The sequence below is a fragment of the Sarcophilus harrisii genome, chromosome 1 (genome assembly GCF_902635505.1).
Source record: "Sarcophilus harrisii chromosome 1, mSarHar1.11, whole genome shotgun sequence".
NCBI lineage: Eukaryota > Metazoa > Chordata > Mammalia > Dasyuromorphia > Dasyuridae > Sarcophilus > Sarcophilus harrisii.
This window is the reverse complement of record NC_045426.1, coordinates 592,465,449-592,490,328: the sequence shown is the minus strand read 5'-3', so window position 1 is coordinate 592,490,328 and position 24,880 is coordinate 592,465,449. Positions and strand designations below refer to the sequence as shown.

General features: G+C 32.5%; 1 protein-coding gene across 1 annotated transcript in view; it reads right to left on the bottom strand.

Annotated features, from left to right (window-relative positions):
• Positions 1-657: 657 nt before the first annotated feature.
• The window catches only part of TRHR (thyrotropin releasing hormone receptor), a 46,648-nt gene continuing 22,425 nt past the window's right edge, over positions 658-24,880 (bottom strand). The window contains exon 3 of the mRNA XM_031947120.1: positions 658-3,301. Coding sequence (XP_031802980.1) covers positions 2,900-3,301 — 402 coding nt within the window. The 3' untranslated portion in view covers positions 658-2,899. The remainder of the gene's footprint in view (positions 3,302-24,880) is intronic.

Genomic DNA, 24,880 nt, shown 5'->3' with positions numbered 1-24,880 from the left:
TACCACTTTGGATACTGTAGTGTCTTAGCTAGAGTATTGTACTCTAGCTATCTTAAAATTTGGATATTTTCCATTCATCTTAAGGATTAGGAAGTTTTTTCTTTCTATTAGTGGATGAGGAGTGGGAGTGGTAGAGTTGTGAGAAATTATGTTCCTCACATATGTCCATAGAAGCAGTGTCAAATAACCTTCTTTAGACTTTGCCTAAATTATCTCCTGCTTCAAGTTCAAACACAAGATAGCTCATTGACAACTGGAAACATAAAGGAGCAAGAGTGCAGGGCATTTGGGAAGAAGGGCTTTTAAAAAGTGTCCTAACATCAACAGTCAGTGGTTCTGGCCTTTCATTTTTCATTTGACCATATATTAAATTTTTTTTTATTATTTACAAAAATCTTTAATGATTCAGTGCTGTGAGATGACAAATATTTAAAATGTATCATTTGTTCCTGGCTAAGCACCATGTCTATAGGGCATTGTTTGAGAACATTTAATTTTGTAATGACATTTGCTTTAGAGTTGAAATGCTCTGAGCCCTGTTCTTTTGAATTCCCCTTTTTGTCCAGAGCTGAGAGATAATTAGCTAATAACCTTTTGGGGAAAGTTAAAAATGGATAAAATTGAACTCATATATCAGATTGAAGTGAATGGAATAGAAAGGTTTTTTTTTTAATGTACAATAAAATGAAAATTTGGCCATTTGTTACTTTATAGGACCATTTTTCTAAGCCAAGGATACTTAAAAAAAAACAAAAAAACCCCCTAATTTTATCTTAGGATCTTAGAAGTTTTCACTACAAATCCTGAATACCTATTTAATAAAAGGGTCTCTATAGCTCTTTAATCTTAAAGCACTGTCCATTATGATTTTATCTGAAACCCACAGTGTACCTATGAGATAAGGAATAGCATCTATGATTATCCACTTTTTATAAATGAAGAAGCTGAGGCTTTGGGAGATTAAGTTCCCCACCACCACACAAGTGAAAGAAGTACTGGAGATAAGAGTTAAATCCAGATATTTCCTGATCGTGAGTCTAATAGGTTTTACACAATGCTATGTTTTCATTTAACCTTACTCTCACAATTTTACTTTTTCTGCGAAAATAGCATTAGCTTAATCTAATTCAATCAGAGAATTAAATATCACAGGCTCAGAGCTAGAAGAGACCGTAAAAGCCATCAAGTCCAACTCTTTCATTTTAAAAGTAAGGAAACTGAGATCTAGGGGTAGTGGTTAAATGATTTATCAAAGACCACAAAAGAAGTAAGAGATAGAATTGGAATTTGAGCAGTTTGTCTGATTCACAAGGCAGTAAGGATTATTTTCACTGTAACATGCTACTTCAAGAATCTAGTGAAGGACCTAATAATGAAGAATTTGATGTCACTCTGCTTTTTGTTTCTCTCCCCTTTTTAAGCAATTGTCTATTTTACAAAAGCAAGTGCTGGAAGGGACTTCCAGAGGTAAAATCATCGTAAAGAAAGATTCAAAACTAGGAGCAATACATTTGACTCCACAATAAAGAAAAGAGATTGAGATTCTAGAATTAATTCAGGGCCCAGAAAGGCAGTTGGAGAGGACTTTTGCCAGACAATATGGTACTTCTAGTGCTTGGCATCTCTTAAATTTGTCATCAGAAAATGGCTTGGAAGAGTCTAGCTTTTGAGACTTCCTTGCTGAGTTCTTAACTTACTCACAAAGAACAGCTGTACGAGAAAGATCTGGTTGATGGTGATTCAGTGAGTGCAAATATACAATCTACCAAATGGCAGGGCAAGAATTAACATGAATGCCTTCAAGGCATGGCTTTGACAAAATGTTCTGACATATTCATATTCAAACATGTTTAATGGTTCATGAGAAGAGAGAGAATTAGCCATATATTGAACATATCTTAATAATGATATTGAAGAGTTTGCCTAAATTCTGAGGAAGTATAGAGTCTACAGAAATTGTGCAGTTTCTAAAAAGTCCATGTGTAACAATATATTTCTGACCTCTAGAGAAGTTGAATCTAAAAATAATGAAAAGTATATTCGATGGGAAATGTTATTGAAAAAAATTTATATTCAGACTCAAGACTATTCTGTGGGTAGCTCATATTTGGAAGCTGAATTTTGGCAGCCTGGAAATTAATTAAATTTTTACAAATGATTTACATTTTGAAGTGAGTTTTTTTTTTATATGACTCAATAGTTTATACCTAAGAATATCCCAAAAGTTTTTCCTTGAACATATTTCTTATATTTTATCCAGTCATTATTTATGAAAGGCTAAAATAGTTGGAAGAAACTGACTTTAGTTTCAAAAAATAAATCTCATTAGTAATTAAATGCACAATTTTGGAAATAGTTGAGATGCATTTTACATTAAAGTTTAATAACAATACATTAGCAAGGAGGAATCTGAATGTTATAAGTGGACAGTGAAATATTAAAGAAACAAATTTTTAATTAACATTTTTAATAAGTCTATGGAAAATACTTTAAGCATTAAAGTCATTTGGATGCATAATGTAGTCAGTCTTTTGGAGAAGTAAGGAGGCTAAAACTCATAGAGCCTGTACTCAGTTACTGAGTTCTAAAAAATAAGGTGAATTGATTAAATTAATTTAAAGAAGTTTTTTTTTTCCTGATTGGCTATAACCAAAGTATTTCTCTGATTAGCTTCATTTTTTTTTCCTGGATGATAATTTTATTAAGGGAAAGATCTGAATTCCTCTCCTGGACAACTGATGGGCAACAAAGTCAAGGGAGACAAAAGAACCTAGAGAAAATCTTTTTTTGGTCCACTTTACATATAGCCAACAAAATGGCAGTTTTTCTTCTCCTCTCATTATGGTCCAAAAGCCTCCTCCACTTTGTGATCCATCATGTTTCAGATTCTGACTCAAGTTCAGCTAAATGTTACCTCAGAAGATAAACATGTATCATCAAAGGACACTTTGGTAGTGGCCAGATAAGTGTCTGAGACTGTGATATCTTCAAGTTCTGTGTTGAAGTGGCTAGACTCCTTGATGACACTGTAGTTCAGGGCCACACTGTAGTTGACCGGTTTCTCTGAAGACTTCTTTTTGCAGTTGCAGAGTTTCCTGAAGGCAGCACGAAATTTCTGGGACATGAGGTTGTAAATCACTGGATTGATGGCACTGTTGAGATAAATGCAAATTCTGCAGAACAGCAAGAACCAATTTTCTTGGAAAGGGCTGGATAGGAATGAGTTGACTACAACGAGGGTCCTGTATGGCATCCATAAAAGAGCGAATAGAATCACAACCACTGCCAGCATCTTGGTAACCTATTTGGGATAAAAAGGAAATAAAATGAAAAGTGATGGTAAATAAACTCTGTATCTCCAGAAAAGTAACTTTTTAGGAATCAGAATACTTGGATTATAATCCTACCTCAGTTACTATTAATGTGACTTTGAGTAAATTACCTAAATCTTTAGGTTTCAGTTTTCTCACTACTAAAATATTCCAAATAATTCCTACCTCAGTAGATTTCTGTGAAAATTAAGTGATAATATGCAAAAGACTTTTGAAAAATCTAACATAGAAATATAAAATATTGTGTTATTGAAGACTGTGCTCAGATATTTCCCATTTCTCTACCATCTTAGCTATTATAGGAGGACAGTCACAGGCTGAGGACATGCATGCCTTAAGAACAACTAAAAATTACCCATGCATATAACTTGTAAATAAAAAGCTATAAAAAAAAAGAACAACTAAAGATGCAGTCACACCTTGGGGTAGGTAATTAGTACAGAAAAGCTGATAGCCTTAAGAGACTGAAGTAAAAAGATGAGGAGTCTGAAAACTGGAATGGCTAATATCTCAATTGTAATGCCTGGTAAAATTGTTATTGAACATTTGGTTATTTAGTATCTTTAAAAAAGAAACAGAGATAACTTAGAGTCAGCATGCCTTCATCAAAGCATGGGTATTTCTGACTAATCCAATTTCCTTTTTTTAGATAGGGCTACTAGACTGACTAATCGAGGAAATGCTATTGATGTACATTAGATTTAAAACTTTTTTGACAAATGCTTCTATGGCATTCTTGTAGGGCAATGGAATACATCAGTGTCTCCAAAGTAAGTGATCTGGTTATTAATTATTAAATGAAACATAACTCACCTTCTCTATATAGTTTTAGTTAGATTTATTTCCAAAATTATTCCATTTATGCTAATATGTCAACATTCCTCTACTCTGTCCTCTCTTTTCTCTGTGCAAGTTTCCATCCTCACCACTTCTGACCTGGCATTGGTACTCTGGGTTGTTATAACCTATCCAATACCCACACATCCAAAGCAGTGGCTATGATAGTTTCACTGGGAAACTCTTAACACTAGCACCCCTTAGATAGAGTATAATGACTGGTGAATAAGAACTCCACCTTTCCCTTTCTCATTTTACTCATTTTAAGTATCACCTTGAGGGAATAGACATGTATGGGTTGTGATATTTGCATTATGTTATATACATTATCTTTCTCCTCAAACTCAAACATCTTCCAAACTTCCTTATTGAAGCCACAACTTTCTTCCATACACTCATTTATACAGTTTCATATTATTGTTTTCTCATTCTCCTTCATTACACACATCCAATCAGTTGATGAACCTTCCTTTTTTATTTTCTTGACACTAGTTCTGCCTCACCCCACTTTTCACCTAATCTACCACAATAACCTCCTACTTGGCCTACTTGCCTAAAAATCTTCCCTCTTTTCAAACTTTTTCATCTGTTTGGATGCTGCCAAAACATGATTTTCCTAAAGTGCAGCTCTGATCACATAATACTCTACTCAATAAACTCATGATTAACCTTCCAGATTAAATATAATTTCATTTTTATCTCATCCTTTTCAAATGTCTATTTTTAAGTTCTATGATATTCCTAATTATGAATATAATTGTACATAAAAGCACCTGGATAGTACAGGAAATAGAATACTGGCCTTGGAGTTATGAAAAGGCTCAGTTCAAATTCTGCTTCACATTTTAAATGTGTGACCAAGTCACTTAATTTCAGTCACAGTTTCTTCATCTGTAAAATTAGAATAAAAAAATAATAATGAATAATAATAACCAACATTTATAAACTGTTTTAAAGTTTATAAATTGCTTTCTATACATTAACTCATTTGGTTCTCATAATAATTGAGTGAAGTAGGTGCTGTTATTCACCTCCATTTTACAGAAGAGGAAATAAAGGTACAAAGAGATTGACTTGCCTAAAGTCACACAGCTAATAATATCTAAAACAAATTTAGGTTTTCCCAACTATGTACTCTGTCTATTGTACCACCTACTTGCTACTTGTAACACTTTTCTCATAGTGTTGTAATGAGATGATATTCCAAAACACTTTTCAAACTTCAATGTGCTATAGAAACATTAGCTATTAATAATATTCATATTTTATAAATAATCAAACATATGCATATTGGGCAGGAGTGTTCAATTTTTAAAAAAAATTGTGGTACATAATTAAAAAGAATTTAGAAACTATTATTTAAACTATAGTATAGCAGTAGTTTTAGAAATTGTTAATTGACTAGACTCCAACATAGTTATTAATTGTTGGATATCAGTTTGGAAGTTGGTCTCTAGTAGTGTCATAAGGATTTGTGTTTGATCCTGATTTGTTTTTTAAACAATGTCTCAGATAAAGGAATAGATAGCATTTCCACAGTCTTTTAAATTTTATTCTTCAAATGCTGGGGATACAGACTTTATGACAAATAATGCAAAGAGATAATGCTAGAATATAAAAGTGGAAGGGACCTCCCTAATCCAATCCTCTTCTTTCAGAGTAATATTTCAAAACTCTTGAGCTTTTCAGAATTGCAGGGCTACTGCAAGGGTGCCACAAATCCATAGATACACCAAGCATTTGTTACTTTGATCTGTATTTAATTCCAACAAAATATGGCCTGACTCATTGCAATAAATAAGCTTACTTTGCATAGACTGAATAAGCAAAATACCTCAGACATATATGTATTACTATTTTTCAAATGTAAGTATATATTACTGCAATTAATAAAATACAAATTTATATTAAAAACATTTCTGGATTTATAGTAGCTTTTTACCACTAGATAGTTTCTTAGTCAACTATACTTAGATAGCTGCAGAACCTGTGAAAATTCCTTTTTTTATACATTAAAAGAAGTTGGATAAAAGTTTTTAAAGGTTGGTTGAAACTAGGGGAGGGAACATTTGTAAGCAACAGAAGATCAACAACTGTTAATTAGAAAGAGTCCATCTGTCAGTGCCTACTATGTGTAGATCAATATGTAAGAATTGAGGGAAATAAAAAATTCAGGTAAGACATAGCCTCTTTCCTTTCATAGCTTATTGTCTTCTAAGGAAAATTATGAATATATAAATATTAATAAAATTTTGAAAAGTAACATGAATAAAGCCGGAAAAAAATTTAAGCATCTAGATAGTGAAGGATATCTGAATTCCAAGTACAGTTGTTTAAATTTTACTTGGTAAATAGTAAAAATCCATTAAAGAAACAGTCTGAAAGGTAAAAATGGTAAATGATGGTGAGGATGTAGAGAGTCATACTAACAAACTATTAATGGAACTATGAATTGGTTCAATTGTTCTATAAAAGTATTTAGAATTGTCTTAGAAAAGTCAATGTATATTTTCTTTGATATGGCAATGCTTCTGTTATCTCTCCCTAAAGGAACTCAAAGAGAACGTTTTCACAGATACACACATACACATGCAAACATATGTGTATACATACATATATATAAATAGAAACAAATATATATAGATACAAAGAAATGTATCTATATAGGAGGTGTTATATATATTATATATATTATATTACATATATTATTATATATTATATATATATTATTTCTTTTTCAAATCACTGTGATTTCTGTGTGAGTTCTCTACAAAATAATATTTTTGGCAAGCATACATTTGGGTAGAAAGAGTCTCTATGAAGTGCCAGTGTTTTTTGTTTGTTTTAAAACAATACAACTTGAATTATGTACTTCCATCCTCACAGAAATCAAACTTCTGATTAATTTTGTGCATATCAACCAAAACTGAGCCTATGGACATTTCCAAGCACAAAGATTTTTGTGCTGATTTGCTTGGATAAATAAAGATTCATGGAGTTTGTTATTTACCTCTATAAAAAAAAAAAACTGGAAGGCTAATTTTGGACTGAAAATAAGATCTATTTGTTTTTCTAGTCTTGGGGAGGAGCATGTATAGGATACTCAGTTCACTTCAGTGAAACAGGAATTATTTTAAATTAATTTTTAGTTATGATATATTTATATTGTTCTCATAACTGTTTCTGGAATTGTATTTATTTACTCCTTCTATCCAACATTTGAAAAGCAGTGTGTGACAGAATGGATTGAATCCTGGCCCTGGAATGGTGAAGCCCTTGATTCAAATATTGCCTCTGATACTTACTGTGCATTTGACAAGTTGTTTAACCCTGCCCCAGGCCATTTTTAATGAATATAAATTGAAAGAAAAGTACAACTTTCACTGATAGTGAAAATTATTTACTGAAGTTCCCTGTACTGCTGGAATCAATGGTCTGGTTTTAAAATATGTTATTTATCAATAAATAGAAAACATGCCTTTTAGCTTTTTCTTTTTTTTTTTAAAGCATGTTCATGTTTTAAAATATAAACTGCTTTAAAATTATGTGTTATTTATCACATAGAAAACATTCTTTTTCTTTTAGTTTTTTCTTTTTAAAGCACATTCAATTTCTATGAAATATCTATTGAATAGATAGAACAGCTGTTATCAATACTATTATTATTTTATAATTATCCTATTTTTACAGCAATTAATGAATCATTAAGCAGACAATTGTTGAGCAAGTGTTCCAGACATTGGGGATATAAAAACAAAAATGAAGTGATCACTACTCTCAAAGTGGCATTCTACTGAGTGAGGAATCAGCATAGTGAGGGGAGAAGAATCCCCCAATTTTGTATAACAGTAAAGCCAGATCTACAATTTACATCCACTGTTTTTAATTCCAAGACTCTTTCCAGTGCATTGAAACATCAGTCACTGATGTTAGCCTTTTCCATATGCTCCAGCTATTTAAATTTTCACTGTTTCTTTCATTTTCGCCTGTGGATAGGTGTAATGGGCTGAGGTTTGAGCTGATGCACTGAGGTCCCAAGTACATGAGGCTAGATAGTAATTGGGCTATACTCTATTAATATACATGATTGGATAAAGAATGGTCCCTGCCCACTCTCCGTGCAAGTCCTGATGTGTTGTATAGGAAATGACGATTTTGGTGGGTGGAGGCAGAGAGAGGGAGGAAGACAAGCTGGGGGAGATTGGGCTGGGTTCGAGAATCCAAGCTGCTGGTTGTGTGGCTGCTGGTCGAGCTAGCTTCTTGACTCAGCTGCACACATTGCTATCGCCGATTCTCTTCCACCTCCGATCCTTCTTCACTGAGAATAAAGTCTGACGATTTTCCCCTAACCTGAATTCCTGACTCCTGTTGATGTAAAAATACACGATCTTCACAGATAGGAGAATTAGATTTCCCTCCCTGTCCAATTCCCTCTTTAGGCAGTGGCAAAAGACAGACATATTTTTGCCTCAAGAAAAATGGGCAAACCATCTCATTGATACACTGTTCTGGAAATACTCAATCCTTTGTTTAGTGCTTTAGATTGGCTGATTCCAACAGATCTATAAAGTCTATTGGAATAGAAGTAGCTAGTGGAAGCTAGGGGAAATAATTCTGGAATAAAAGAATTCTATAAGGTTAATGGAGAGGTATTATAATGATGTGATGGAAACAACAATGAATTTAGATTTAAGAAAACTGAAACACAGCTGTTATCCTCACTATCTGTGTGACCTTAGATAAATTTATTTCATTCTTCTGGCAGTTTTCTCATTTGTAAAATGAGGGGAATGGACTTAGTCACCCGTAAGATTTTGTGTGTGTATGTGTGTGTGTGTGTGTGTGTGTGTGTGTGTGTAGAAAATGGGGTCAAGTAATGGTAAAATTTCTTTAGCCATAAATAGCACCATACCATCAAAGCCTTTTCCATTTTTGGTGTATTATACCTATGCTAACTTTCCCCTTGTTCTCAATAGGATTATAATCAGACCTTTTTTTTTTTTTTTTTCATGAGAAGAGTAGGGGAGTAACACCTGGGGATCTCTCAAGATCAGTACAGATGGGGGAGTAGGACTATGCTTTGATGAAGAGGGTATCATGTTCACTCAGTGACCAGTGACGGAGAAAGAACAAATGTCTTTAGATACATCACTGAAGGTGATGGTGACAATATCATATTTATTTTAGGCACTATAGTTATGTTTCAGTCATCATTGAATACATGCTAAGAGCTCATGAGTTTTTAAAATGCTGAAAGATTTTCATTCTATTTTATTGTTTCAGTTTTGACTTTTTTTTTTTTTTTTTTTAAACCAGACCTTTGAATTAACATAGGAGCAAATACCTGGAACATAAGGATTTAGGGGCTTAGCTTTCTCACTCTGTTGGCTCTGTGGCTTCTTGTTTTGCCACTGTCTATAATCCTGAATAATATGACAAAACACGAATTGAGAACCCTCTTCAGGCTAAATAAGGTAAGAGGCAGTTTTCTCTCATTCTTTATCATTAAAATTGACTCTGTAGGAGTAAGAAAGGTGTATCAATTATTAAAAGAATTTAGTTTTCTTACACAGGGAAAGGATTATATTTTTAAAAAATAGTTTGAAGAGTACAATCTGTGGAATTAGACTTCACTGATGATTGATTGTGATGATAGATTCTATTTCAATCTTAGGCAAATAACATATAGTGAACTATCCTTTTCTCCCCATAGATGGAAAATCTGGGAGCCATCATTATGTACTCTTGTAAATGGCAGACTCATGCTATAAAATAAAGAGCACTGTTTGTCAAATAAGATGCTCCGGATTCTAATTATAGCTCTTAACTTGTGTGACCATTTGCAAAACAGTTAGCCTCATTGAGCTTTGGTGTTTCTTCCTCATTCAAGTGATCTCTAAAATCCTTTTTTAAAAAAATCTTTAATTCTATGATTCTATGATTTTATAATCTAATTCCGAGCTTCTTTCTGGATAGCCAAAGAGGCGGTGTCATCAGGTGTCAATGATTTCTAGAATATTGAAGGAGTAAGAGAAGAAAAGTTTCAAGATGAAAAGAAGTTTATTGTCTATGGGACAGGCATTGCAGAAAGCATAGTGAAAGGAGAGATGGTGTTTGGTAGGACTTTGAGAGAATAGGTTTGAGGGGAATGGGAATAAGGGATAAGGAAATAAAGAATTGGAAATGGAGTTTGGTTGATGATCTACAGGAATTTATAATCACTAGTATATAAAGGGTCTTAACAGGTACGAGAATAGTGATTACTAAGTGGAAGTGAAGTTCTGCTTTCCACAGGGTGATAGAGATAAGGCAGTAGACAAATACAAGACAAGATTGAAAGTGCTTGGTTAGATTGTCAGATGAGAAACCTTGTTTCACTATTCTTCCCTCTAAAAGTTGCAGATTGGGTAAATGGGGCAGCAGGATATGGGAGGTTTATGGTCAAAGGAAAAATTGAACCTTTTTGTAGAAGAAGCTCTCTACTATATTGCTGAGAGATAAGGATGGTTACAGAAGTTGGAAAGTGACTATGCTGGAACAGATGGAAATTGTTCTGTAAGGCCCTAGTAGCCTTCCCTCAGGGAACACTTGCAGAAGGACATGGAGAAGGAGGCATATTATGTTAAAAAAAAAAAAAAAAAAAAGACTCCTCTTCTCTCCAGAGACTGAAAATCAGATGAAGGAAGCACAAGATAGAAATTCCTCATGTTGAATCTTGGGGCAGATAGTACTCACATGACCCCTTAACCCACCTTTCTTAAGAGTTCATTTGAAGCAAAAGAAGGAAGGCATGTAATCAGGAAATTTTTGCTCTTCTAAATTGAGAATAGAGATGAGAAAGGCAGTAGGAGGAAATCATTGGGGTAGATGGAAGTAGCCCCGGCTCTTGTTGTGCCATAGTTCTCTTTTATTATCCTAACTCAGTTTCCCTGAATTGTTCTGCTTCAGTTCCTAATTGTTCTTCACTACCCCTCCCTCCTAATCATGATGATCCAGATAAGGAGAAAACCCCATCTTAGCATCATCAGAATGTAGGGTGATTTTCCCCACTCTGTAATCCCAGTTTATCAGATGTCCCCCATGCCTCCCCTTACCCTGTCAGAACCAGATCCATAGTGGTGTTTCTGCTCTCAGTGCTCTCACTGCGCCCCTGCCTTGGTCTATCCCTGTATCTAAAATATATATGTATATATCATTGAGAACTCACATAGTTTGCTGGATTCTTGGAGATGCTAGTCTTATTCAGCCCTGGGACCAAACCATGAATCCATTTGGTCCCAGTAAATCTCTCTCTTTCAAATAAAATATTAAAAACTCTCTAATCTCTACCTTGCCTTAGCTTCTCTGGCATTACACTCTTTGCCTCCTTTCCTCAGGAGACATGCACAGCAACAGATGGAAGGTACAAAAAAGAGATGAAAAGCAGATGTGATTAAAAAGAACCAGAATAACTCCATCAAGAACACATTATTCTAGACTAATTTTATTTTCTTTTGTGAAAAAATAACTAAACTAGTAGGTGAGAAAGATGCTAGGCATAAAGCTTACCTAAATTTTGGCAACACTTTTGATAAAATTAACTAATATGATTTTTTTGGTGAGGCTAATATAGTTTAGAAAATAATCCAATTAGTTAGATTTTGAATTAGTTTGGTAGCCACTAAAAAGTTGTTTATTTATGTTTTATTTTCATATTACCTACATTTTCTGCTCTCTTTCTGCTCTGAATTCCTCTCCAGAGAGCTCTCATTTATAACAGGGCAAAAAGAAAGAGGAAAAAAATTTCTGCAAAACTAACCAATATATTAAAAAAATCTAATTTTAGTCATTGTTCCCTACTACATCATTGTTCTTTACATCTGCAAAACAGGAAAGGGTGTCTTATATTAACTTTTCTTTGGGACCAAGTTTGGTCATTATAATTTTTCAATATTCAGTTTTAATTACTTCATTGTTCTAATTATTCTTTCCATTATCAGTGTTGTATTCATATATTTTTTTTCCTTATTTCAGCACTGCTTCATATAAAGCTTGAAATTCTTTTCTGTACTTATTATATTTGTTTCTTATAACATGGTAATTTTTTTTTTACCATTTATGAATCAACAGACACCTATTTTGTTTCCAGCTAATTACCATCATAAAAAATGCTGCTAGAAATATTTTGTTATATATGCAGCCTTTATTTTTGTCATTGACCTCCTTGAGGGTATAGTCTTTGCAGTAGAAAAACTGAGCCAAAATGTATGGATATATCAGTGTCTCTTTATTTCCAAATTGTTTTCCAGAATAGTTGAATTAATTCCTAACTCCACAACCAAATACATTATTCTATCTTCCAACATTGACTCTTTCCATTTTCCCAGAGTTGTTTTATTTGTTTAATCTTATTATTAGTTATGTAAAGCATTCCCTCATTTGACATGTTTCCTATTGTTTTCAGAATATCAAATAATGGCTTTTTGTGTTACTATAAATGTTAATTGTCTATGTATCTTTAATATTAGAATCTCATCTGAGATAATTTATATAAAGATTTTTCTTCCAGTAATTAACCACTTCCATTCTTATCATAAGTAAAATAATCTATTTTATCTCATAAAATCATCTCATCCCTTGCTTGTTTGAGAATTCAGTCCCTAGTTACCATCACTGGTATACAATTTACTTCAATTCTAATTTTTTATGGTATGATCATTTATATTTAGTTAACTTTCAATTGTGAATTTATTGGAATATATGGTACTAGAGGCTGACCTACACCGAATTTATACCAGACTATTTTCTAATTTTCTCAGAAATTCTTAAGTAGAAAATACTTTCCAAATAATTTATTTTCAGATTTATCAAGCATTATGTTATTATTATATGATTATCTCTGATTCTTCCTTGTCTAGTTTGTTCTACTCATCTACTTTAAATACCAAATGGATTCAATGATTACTACTTTGAAATCAAGTTTGCAGTGTACTATTTCTCTTTTCATTTCTTTATTTTGATGTTCTAAATCTTTTGGTACTAAAAATGAATTTTGTTATTATCTTCTCTAGACTAGTCAAATATTCTTTTGCCTTGTTGATAAAGCATTACATTATAAATTAATTTTGATAGTATCATCATTTTTATAATATTAGCAGAACTTGGCCATAAGAACTATCTATCTTTTTAGTTATTCTGGATTTTGTTTATTTTGTTTTAAAGATAATGAATAAATTAATAAAGATAATAAATAAATTTAAGTTCTTGAAATGTGGAAAGCACTGTGGCAAGTTGTAGAGTTACCATAGAAAAGTAATGCAATTCTAGAATTGCATTCTAGAGAGGACCAGCACACATGAAAGTTTTCAGCTGCAAATGAGATAGAAAAGTCCCATAGTTTTTGAGTTTAGTAGTAAAACTGATGTTAATATCTTTCCGAATATCATTTCCCTTGTTAATAGGATAGTAGTTTCTGATATAGAGCCATATGCCAGTGCCAATGTTTTTGGTGGCAAGAACATTTTTTTCTAGATCTTCAATAACCAGGACTGTTGTACCTGCAGGAGCTATTTCCAGCATGCATCTACACTGAGTTTGATTCCCAGGATAATGACTGAGGGCACTTAGTTGAATCTATTACTAAGGCTTTTAGATGGTGGGACCTACTGTGTCTCCATCAGGATTTGAGAGGAGATAATGGTCAAGTGGTGGTAATTGTTTGATTTGTCTTGCACATGTCTCTCAAAGTTTCCTGCTGATTCAGTTAGGTTGGCTTCCCAGCCCTGTCTGTAGTAATTTTATGGCTGGTTCTTTCTCCACAGGAGATACTTCTTTTGGATAATGGCTCTGAAGGCTGACCTAAAAGCAAGAATGATGTTCTGGAAACTATTACTTCCAGGGCTCCAGAGACTATTTCTACGCTAATCTAAGAATTTAATAATTCAATCTATTCAGCTATTGAGTGCTCTGAATGAATAATTCCTTCTACATACATATATTGTTATTTTGAATAGGACTTTTCTATTATTGACTTCAGTATTTTGGTATTGCTAAACTGAAATGCTATTGATTTTTGAGGGTTTATTTTGTAGGCTGCAAGTTTGCAAAAACTATTGTTTTATTTTCTTTGTTTTCTAAGTAAACCATGATTTCATCATAAATGGGAATAGTCTTGGCTATTTACCTCTATGTCTTATTTTTTTTCTTTTTTTATCATTCTCATTGGTAGCATTTTTAGAACTGTGACAAATACTAGGAATATGAAGATATTCTTATTTTACTCTTACAAATGTGGGAAAAATTTGTATTTCAATTTTGAATATAATGCTAACTTTTTATTTTATATAATTATTTATTTTTAAATAAAATAATCACTTATTTTCTAATTTGTAGAGTTTTTTTTTTAAAAAACACAAATAAATGTTGCAATTTTTCAAAGGCTTTTTCTCTTCTATATTCATTTATTATACTGTCATTATGAATGATTTAATGTAATTAATTATAATAATTGTTCTGCTCATATTAAATTATATTTGTATCTCTGCTATGCATCCAACTTGATCACAATGATTGATTTTTTTGGATAAAGTGTATATAGTTTCTTTGGTCAGATTTTATTTAATATTTTTGAATCACTATACATTAATTATGTTGGTCAATAGACCTTGTTCTTTGATTCATCCTTTCTTGATTTATCATTAGGATTATATTTATCTTTTAAAAGAAAACTAGTAGAGGAATTTCATTCTCAATTGAAAAAATAATTTGTATAATTGCAAATTGTTTTTTAAACACAGGGTAGAATTTTTCTATCAATATATCTAGATCAGAGTTTACTTCTTGTCTTTGACTTTTGGCTTCTCTGGCTCACTTCAAGTTCCAACTAAAATTTCACTTTCAACTTTCCCGATTCCTTTCAGTGCTAATGTTTTCCATTAATAATATTCAATTTATCATATATATGTATATATACATGTACTCCCAATCCTGTCTCCATACACAGTTATTTACATGTTATCTCTCCCATTATACTGTAAGTTAGTTGAAAACAAGGACTGCCTTTTGCTTTGTTTCTTTTTCTGTATCTCCAGTGCTTAGCACAGTGTTTGATGCAAAATAGACTCTTAATAAATGTTTATTGATTGCATTCTCTTCTAGATGTTTATTGCTGAGAAACTTGAGGAATCATCATCTCTTCATATATGATCATAACACCTTTCTCATTCCTATTTGTGCATCTTACCATTTTACATAAAACCATTTTTGTTCCACAAAATGTTTCATAAACCAATACACAAAATGTTCCACAAAAAACATTAATTCATTTGTCAGTAGGTTGTAGGTTTAGTCTATAGTTCATCAGGTCTCTTCCTCTTAAAAAGTATTATTCACATCTCCCCTTGTATATTTTTTGTTATGTTTTCTTTGCTTCACTCTCTTTGTTATTATTATTATTTTACTCTTGTTGGTCATTCTTTAGTCATTTAAAAAAATAACCTCTAAGCACTGTAATACATATTTATTTTTCTACTGTCTATATATTTACGTTTCTTGTATGCCTGTTATTAGGAGTATTTTCAATCCAAATATTCTTTTTATATTTTATTGTTTGTAAAATTTCCTTGAATGTATTCCTTTTGTTGAAATTCAATTTTATTAATTGATTATTGGGCTTAAACCTGCAGTACATATATTTTTTGACATATATCTTGAACTCCTTTTGCCTTTTAAAAATGTCATTCTATACCAAATCAATTAGTCTCGATCTTTAGAGCCCCTTTTCAATAGTTGATAATTCCATAATTATCAAACTTAAAATGTGATAGGAAAATCAGTAATGTAAAGGTCACATTGTTCTGAAATAACATCTTACACCATTACAAAAAAAAAAAATAAGAGAAATGACTTAAAGTGAACAAAGGCACCAAAGTATGAAATCTGGGATGGAAACCAATTTAAACCTGTCATGTTCTATGTGTGGCCAATGTCAGAAACACTGGGAATTTTTTTCAAGTAGATATTTCTCAATAGAGGGACCCTCAATAGAGGGTCAGAAATTAATATAACCACATGTTAGGCTTATATATATTTCTGGAGCTTATCATTAATAATTGGTGATTCTACAGATAGGATAAATGAATTGCTAATCTTTATTTTCTTCTCATGTCACATACTAAAGCCAATATTATCCAACTTGTAGCCCAAGAGTATTCCTTGGATTCTTCCTATTTCAAGCTAGTTTAGCTTCACAGAATTAACTGAGCAAATTTTTGTGAAGCCAGTTCCCTAGACCAAACTTTTAGGAATGGCATTCCTCAATTTTCTTCAATCCATGAAAGAGAAGCTGGGAAGCTTCATTCACAGACAGCAGGACTAATTTTTGTTAAGGTTAGGAAACTGTACTTCTATTCTACTGGCAATTTATTTAATCCTACTGACAATTATTATTTATTACTGACAAATTATTTTTCCAGACAAACTCTATTTTGTTTTTATTGCTCTGTTCTTCTTGCATTCACTCTACTTCTTAAGCAAATTTCCCTTTTGGAATACCTTTTGCTTTAACTTCATTTATGGAATGGTGATAATGATACTTGTATAAATCTATCTCATTGAGTTTATATTTGGTACTGTTGCAGTGAATGTGAATTCTTTTTTATGTGTCTATAGTATACTAAGAAATCACTTAAAATTTGATTGAGTAAAATTTCCTTCTTGTATTCTTCCTTTGCTCCTTTGTGTGTGTGTGTGTGTGTGTGTGTGTGTGTGTGTGTTTGGTAGTCTGGGCCATTTACTCTAGAAACAAAAGAGGGTATAATGCAATAATTAAGGAAATTTTGCCACAGTGACTTTCAAAGTCTCTAAGTCATAATGCTGATATGATCAGTGACTGTGGAGAGAGTACCCCATGTAGTGATATAACAAATCTTTGAAAGTGTTGAAGTAATGCAATGCCCTACCTAAATGTGAATTCTTATTATAATTATTTCTATTATTGATTTCACATTTCAAAGGATTAATACGAACAATATAGGAGTAAAATTGTCATTAGAAAAGAACTATATTTCAGAAGATATACAATAAAAAAGGTAGCAATAAAAATAAAAACTATCATTCGACTTATTTACACAAATATAAAAATGTAGGAAATAATTAAAGTATATATGAAATAATAAAACAAGGAGGTATATTTGACCTCATAGTTATTACTGAAACTTGCTTGGGATGATATTCATGACTAGTATGTGACTCTGAAAGTATAAACTTTATTCAAAAATGAACATAATCAATTAAAAAAAAAAAACTTATACAATGGCAGTAATGTGAAAAGACCTGAGTTGAATGGGAAAAAAAGCATGAGAGAGAGTATTTAGTAGTGGAATAATGCAGGGGAAAATGGAAATGATATTGTGTGATGATATTACAGACCACCTGGAGAGGAGGGAAGGAAATTTATTTTACCAAGTAGTTATTATTTCCTTACTACTTACAAAGCACTGTGCTAAATGCTGGGGGTAAAAAACAAATGATTCTTCTCATCAAAGATGTCACATGCTATTAGGAGTATACGAGATATAGACAGATTAGTAAGTAAGTAAGATTAGTAAATTTGAAGAGGGAGAAGGCAATAACAAGTGGGGAAATTGGGAAAGGCTTTGTATAGGAAGTGGCACCAAAGATAAATCTTGATACAAGAAAAAGATTACGAGAGGTAATAAAATAAATGAAGAACCTGGGAAATAAATTATCATCTTTGCACTGAGGATTGATATAATGATGATGAGATATTTATAACATTTAGATATTTCTTTTGAGGCTAGTAGGGAAGCTGGCTGTTTTTTTTTTTTTTTTATTGACTCCAAAATTCTTTTCTGTTATGAATAGTGGATGACTTTGAGATTAATCTAGAGTAAAATGCCGATGCAGGAATTCACTGCTGAGTCTAGAACTTAAACTCATAGATTTTTGTAAGTGATATTTTAAAATCTCAATCTTTTATTTGAAAAAGAAACTGAGATGCAGAAAATAAAATAACCAAAATGACCAAGATCACACAGCAAGTTATTTGTAGAATTGAGGTTAAAATTCAGGGATTCTGATCCTGAGGCCAATATTATTATCCTTACCACATTATCATAGTTGATTTAAGTTTCTCTCTTAGCTCAACTTTGGATGGGGAATGTGGTGGGAGTGAGGAATATACCACATGGAAAAAAAAATAGATTCTTATAACAAAGTATGTGACAAATGTGTATTCAATCTTCCATTTGAAACAAAGTATGATTGGAAATGCTACATTAAAAAAGATCTCGCAGAAGTATCTGTTTATTCAGCAATAATCCAATTAAGTATTCCAATGAGGGTTCTGATTAAATGGGCTTTGGTTCACAGCAACTGATTGATAAAGATTGACTTAACGATCTAAACACAATCAGTAGCTTTAGTTGATAACTCTCTCCCCTTAGATCAAAACTTGTGTTATTTTGAACTCTGATGTCCTATGAACAATCTATACAGATACCAGTAACTCATTTCAAATTCAAAAGCTACATGGAAAATCACCATGAATGTTCTCTATGAAGCAGGAGGAATTTAGTGAATGACTCTGGTATTTATTGTTGTTGGTACTATGATTATTTGATGGTAAAAGTCCAAGGCATAGGCTTACTGTGATTATTACAAAATAATGGGGGATTTTTATAGAAAAAGCAGTGCTTTGTCATTCTAGATACCTGTGTTCTAGGCCTACCTCTGCCTCTGACATAAACTAAATATATCTTAAGTCCTTTTCTACTCCAGGTCTAAATTTTTTCACTTTTAAAGTAAATAGTTGGGATTAGATAATTACTAATGTCCTCCTCAGACCAAACAACCTATTGTTGTTACCATTGAGGTAAGAAGACTGAAGAAGATAAAATGTGCAGGAATATTTATTTAGTTAAATAAAGCATCCATTAAATATTACTTATGTATCAGGCACTGGGCTATGGATTAGTAAAAAAAAAAAAAAGTATAAGAAAGCAAAATAGCCTTTGATCTCAGGAATTAATATTCTAATGTATTTTGGTCATACAAAAGATTTCCAAGAAAGCAGAGGAGGAGAGGGAAAAGAGATATATACCTGAAGCAGCATAATGAACAAGTCTGAGAAAAGAGTAGACCTATTTTGTGGCGAGATTAAGTGGAAGCTCACCTATCAAAGAAGTAAGGTTCCAGGGCCAGAGGTCAAATTTTTGTCCTGGAGGCAGCATGTCCTGGAGGAATGGGTTTGGAAATGTTGTTTTTTTGTACTTAATAATTTTCTGAGAAGGGAATGGTATGACTCCTGTTAAAACTTATTCTATAAATTAAAAAAAATTAACTACACTACTGCAATGTCAATTTTCTTGACATACTCTATTCTCAATCCTATTTCATTTTAAAACCATTCTAATTCTGAGTACCCAGGAAACAATTAACATATCACTATGCCATACAATGATTAGTTCTATCAAGGGATCCTCTTTGGTCAGTGTTCTCATTCTTTTTATTCTCTCCCCAATCAGGACATTGAACTAAATCTGGCCTTTCCAAGATGAGTTGTCTTTTCTCCTGTGGAATCAGGCCTCTAGGACACTTTTAGTCATTTCTATCCCAAGTCATTACATCTGATACCCCTCTTTTTAATTCTTCTTTATGTATTGTATTATATTAAAGCAAAAGTTTCTTGAAGTCAGGAATTGTCTAGCTAACTTTTCTTCATATTCTCAGCCCTTATTATAGTACCTAAGGCATAATAAATAATTATTTATCATTCATTCACTCATTTTTTCAAGTCAGGATTGCTCAGAGTTTAATAGTAGTCTGTCACAGCTGTCTCCACAATGAGGAGCAAGAGATGGAACTATGATATCTCTTCATAATGAATTGCAGTGTTCAAACAAAACTTCCATCTGGATGAAATGTTTTCCTCATTTATACATTCACTGGAGGTCATTTCTTCCCCCTACATTATCATTCCTCATCAGCTCCTCCATTACTTTCAATTCTTCTTTTGATTTATTTCCCTATTCCTTCACTGAACAACATTCCTCTTTATTTTCTTGGCTTTCTATCCTCCATCTGCTTGGCTTGCCAAATTTTTCTGGCCTTCTGGGTCAGCTGTTTTTGCCACAGCTCTTCCAAGGGGTAGCTCTTTCTTCAACTTTTCCCTAAGCTGTCACTTCTAAAATTAATTTAATTTTCCCTTTTATCATCTCTCTTAGCCTGGAATCCATCAGGGTCCATTATTTCATTCAGAAGTTACTTAATTGATTTTACCCCTCCCAATACCTTGAATCTTATTTTGGACACTGGTAGTCTCTCATCTCTAGTGACCTTGAACTTCTCACAATGGAATCACAAGGTTTCTTTTGGTCCTATCTGTTTTGGGGATATACATTCATTTTTCAAGTTTATAAATATCAAACTTTTCTGTTTGGCATTTAAAGCTTTTCACAACTTGATTCTAGCATTCATTTTGGCCTTAGACAACTTTCTTCACAAATCTTTTCTCCTTACTCTTTCTCAGATGTTACCCTCCATCTCCCAGCTCCATACCTTTGCACAGGATGTTGGTCATTTCTGGATTGTACTACTTTCTTTTCTCCCTCTTTTAAAGACTCATTTATTTCAGAGTTTCTTTAATGTTTTCTGATACCCAGAGCTGCTAGTTTCCCTCCCTATTTACTTATGGTTTTTTTTTTTTTTTTTTTTACTTAACAGTTAACTATTGCATCTTTTTTCTAGGTTCTATAATAAAAATCTTAAGTACTATCCTTCATGTCTCAAAATTGCATTATTGACCCATTATCAAAAGGGCAAGTACATAGAATGACTTATTCTGGTACCATTTACAATCTTTCCTCAATCCATCTCTTCTCTGACTGCTTCTCAGATAACAAATAACATGTTAGCAAGTCAGCTAGTCAACAAGCATTTATTAAACACTTACTGTGTATTAGGTACTGTGCTACATGTTGAAGTTACAAAAAAGACATAATTATAGTACTTGTCCTCAAGAAACTCAATTAGTAAAATAACTAGGTGGGGGTAGGAGTGAATTCCTATGAATAGCCATTGAATGAAGGGAAATTAACTAATAGGGATCAACTATTTGGATATAAATTTCAGCACAGTTCACTGAAGCACAGTTGTGGAAAGCAAATTGGGGTAAAAACTGGGTGAGTAACAATAATACCTAATATTTACAGTGTAACTAATATGTATAAGGTACTGTATTAAGTGCTTTTTATAAATATTATTTTATCCTCAGAAGAATGCTGTGAGGTGCTGTTTTTATTTTCATCTTATAATTGAGGAAATAAAAGGCAAGAAAGATCAAATGATTTGCCTTGAGTCATACAGCTAGCGAGTGTATGAGACCAGATTGTCTTCCTGACCTGAGGTAGAGAGCTTTATCTACTGCCTTACTGTTTCTGAGTAATAAATTTTGCCACAGTGACTTTCAAAGTCTCTAAGTCATAATGCTGATATGATCAGTGACTGTGGAGAGAGTACCCCATGTAGTGATATAACAAATCTTTGAAAGTGTTGAAGTAATGCAATGCCCTACCTAAAGCCAATTTACCAATTACAATAAATAGTTCTTAGTAAATCTCTGTTGATTAATTGCCCTTGGAATGCTTTTAAACAGTTACCTTGAACACAGTATGAAAATCAGAATAGATTCAGTGTGTAGCCTTATAATTTAATATCAATTATTTATTTAGTGTCTACTCTGGGAAATCAACCAGATAGGCAATTTAGTAACTAAATTGGTCCATTACTAAATGGACCAATGAACTATCTACTAAATCCAGAGGCAGCAATCTGCACTAGTAGAAGGAGAACCTACCCAGAGGATACTGCAGACACTTTAAGTATTGATGTTTTCATTTTAGTGAGATTTTTGAATCTAAAGCCATATTAGTTTTAAATTATAACATTCTAATAGAACATAAAATCCTTGAAAGCAAAGAATATTTCATTTTATTTTCCCTTTGTATTGACAGTGTCTTGAAGAACATTTTATTAGAGTGAATAGAGAGCTGGTCTCCAAGCAAGGAATACCTGGATTCATGTCTTACTTCTGACATATTTTCTTTGTGACATTTAACCTCTTCAGTACTCTAGGCCACATGCTAAAATTATAAACTGCAGAGAAACTCTGATAGAGGGGGATTTCTCTTAGAACAATAAAATTATGGGTTCAATTTCTTTACTGCCTTACCTTAATTTTGGTACCTAGCACACTGCTTGACATATTGAATTGAACTGAATACTAAAAGAATAGCATGTAAATATGTTTAGAAGAATTGCACATGCTTAACTTATATCAGATTGCTTGCTATCTTGGGGAAGGGGGAGAAAGGAAGACAGGGAGAAAAATTTGGAATACAAAAATTTGCAAAGACAGATGTTGAAAACTATCTTTGCATGTATTTAGAATAATGAAATACTATGAAAAACAAAAAAAGAGAATTGAGATTTCTCTTGTCCTGAAGGAGAACACTATATCTTGGAAGTTTGAAATATATAGTAACATTTCTTTCCAATTTGAGAATATGGTTGCAGAGTTCAGTTCTAATTTATTACATTTCACATTAGCATATTACTCAGGTTCTTTTCCTCCTTCCTGTTTCCTTCCTTCCTGTTTAAAGAGTCTACTTCATGCTAGAAAAAGAGTTGGCTTGGTTATTTCTTTTTAAAGAGCCCAAATAATTTTCTTTAATACTTTAATGCTTTCTTATACAATTGCTCTGTCTTTGGGCTAGATCCATAGACTTCAATCCTGCTGTATATACTAAAGTAATCACAGGCAATATTTAAGTTTTGGTGGTTATGTCTTGCAAAGTGTTCAATGATCTTTTAATTTTGGCAGATTAATTGAGCAAGTTTAAAAATAACCTGAATTTGGAATAATATAATAACTCTGAACTTAGACAAACCCTCCCATGAGCTGGGAGCTTTAAGAGAACTCCTCTGGAGTTTGTTTTTCTTTTGTTTGTCATGGCCATTGTAGTTGGGGGTTATCACTTGCTCTTGGATGTCTAAGTGGACATTAAAAAAAAACATAATCCATGTAGAGAATTCTGAATCATGGAAGGAAATAATCAAGGACACCACCTATTTTTAAATAAAATGAAGTATAGGACCTTGAAAAAGGTCGGGACACAACCCAAATTCATTCAAATGAATAAAAATGGATATGATTTTAGTCATGATTGATAGTGAAAGAATTTTAGAAGCTGCTATGCCCTTCAGTATAGATTGCTTTTGTCTTTCTTGAAAAGAAGCCACCAAGACTAATGCAAAAATTCTCTTCTCTATCAGTCAAGCAAAATATTAAAAATGTTTCATATTTAGGTTGGCTAGTCTGCCAGTAATGTACAATGGGTTCTTTCACTTGAGCATATTAAATTTTTCCATGAAAAAACCTATAAAATGTTCAAAATTTAAGATTTTTAAAGAACATACATACATACACATACATATACCTTGCATGCACATAAAACCTTTTTAACTATTAGTCCTATCCAAATGTTGAATGAGTTGTTTTGTGATGTAAAAGGTTCTCTTTTATTAGAAGTCTTTAAGCAAAGATTGAATGATGGTTTCTTAAGTATGTTTTAGGTGGAATATTATTTTGAGTGAGGAATGGACTGAGATCCCTATCAATTTAAAGATTCTATAATTCTTTTTCTTGATAGTGATGATATTTGTGAGGGGGTTGTTGGGGAATGCATAGGGAGAGAGAAACAAAAGAGGGCATAATGCAATAATTAAGGATATTAATATTTATAAAATACCCTTATCTTTGAAGGCAGCTAATAGAGAGGACACTGACTCTGGAGTAAGAATAGACCTGAGTTTAAATCCAAACTCAGACATTTATAGTTGTGTGGCTCTAAGCAAATTATCTAACTCTGGCTTGCCTAAGTTTCCTCAACCATTAAAAAAGAGATAATAATAGCTTCTATCTCCAAGAGTTGTTAGGATCAAATGAGATAATATTTGTGAAGCACTTGAGATAGTGACTGGGACTGTAATGTTTGTTCTCTCATTTTCCCTTCCCTTTGAAGAAAAAAATGGACTATCTATACATTTCCTAAGACATGTTATATTAGAAAAATTAATAAATTTGGAAGCAGAAATACCGGTGTGTATCTAATATTAGCTATGTAACTCTGGGTGCATTACTTCTCTCTGTGCCTCTAAATTTCCTCACTTATAAAATAGGAATGATACTATGATTCTATCTACCTCATGGACTTGTTACAAGATATGCCTCTACTGAAAAGGGGAAATTATGGCCAGGTAAGCCCTATGGTTGGACTAAAGGATCTAGTTTAAATGTTCTGAAAGCTTCAGCAACCATAGTGTCTTGCAAACTTGAATATTGACTACAGAGGGCTATAAATTGTACATGATAAAAGTTTCCTGTTGCTTGGACATGTTTTGCTTACAGAAGGTGGATATTTGAAAACATACTGAAAAGAGGAAAAGGAAAAAAAAACTCAGCTGGCAGAATTGGGATTCAAATTATAATAATTTCTCAGTTTATAAAATAAAAACATTCAGAATTCATTTTTGTGCCCTGTAAAATAATGCTATAGCTCACTCTGTATTGTGCCAGGTTTGGTCTGGAATATTTTTTATGTGTCTATAGTATACTAAGAAATCACTTAAAATTTGATTGAGTAAAATTTCCT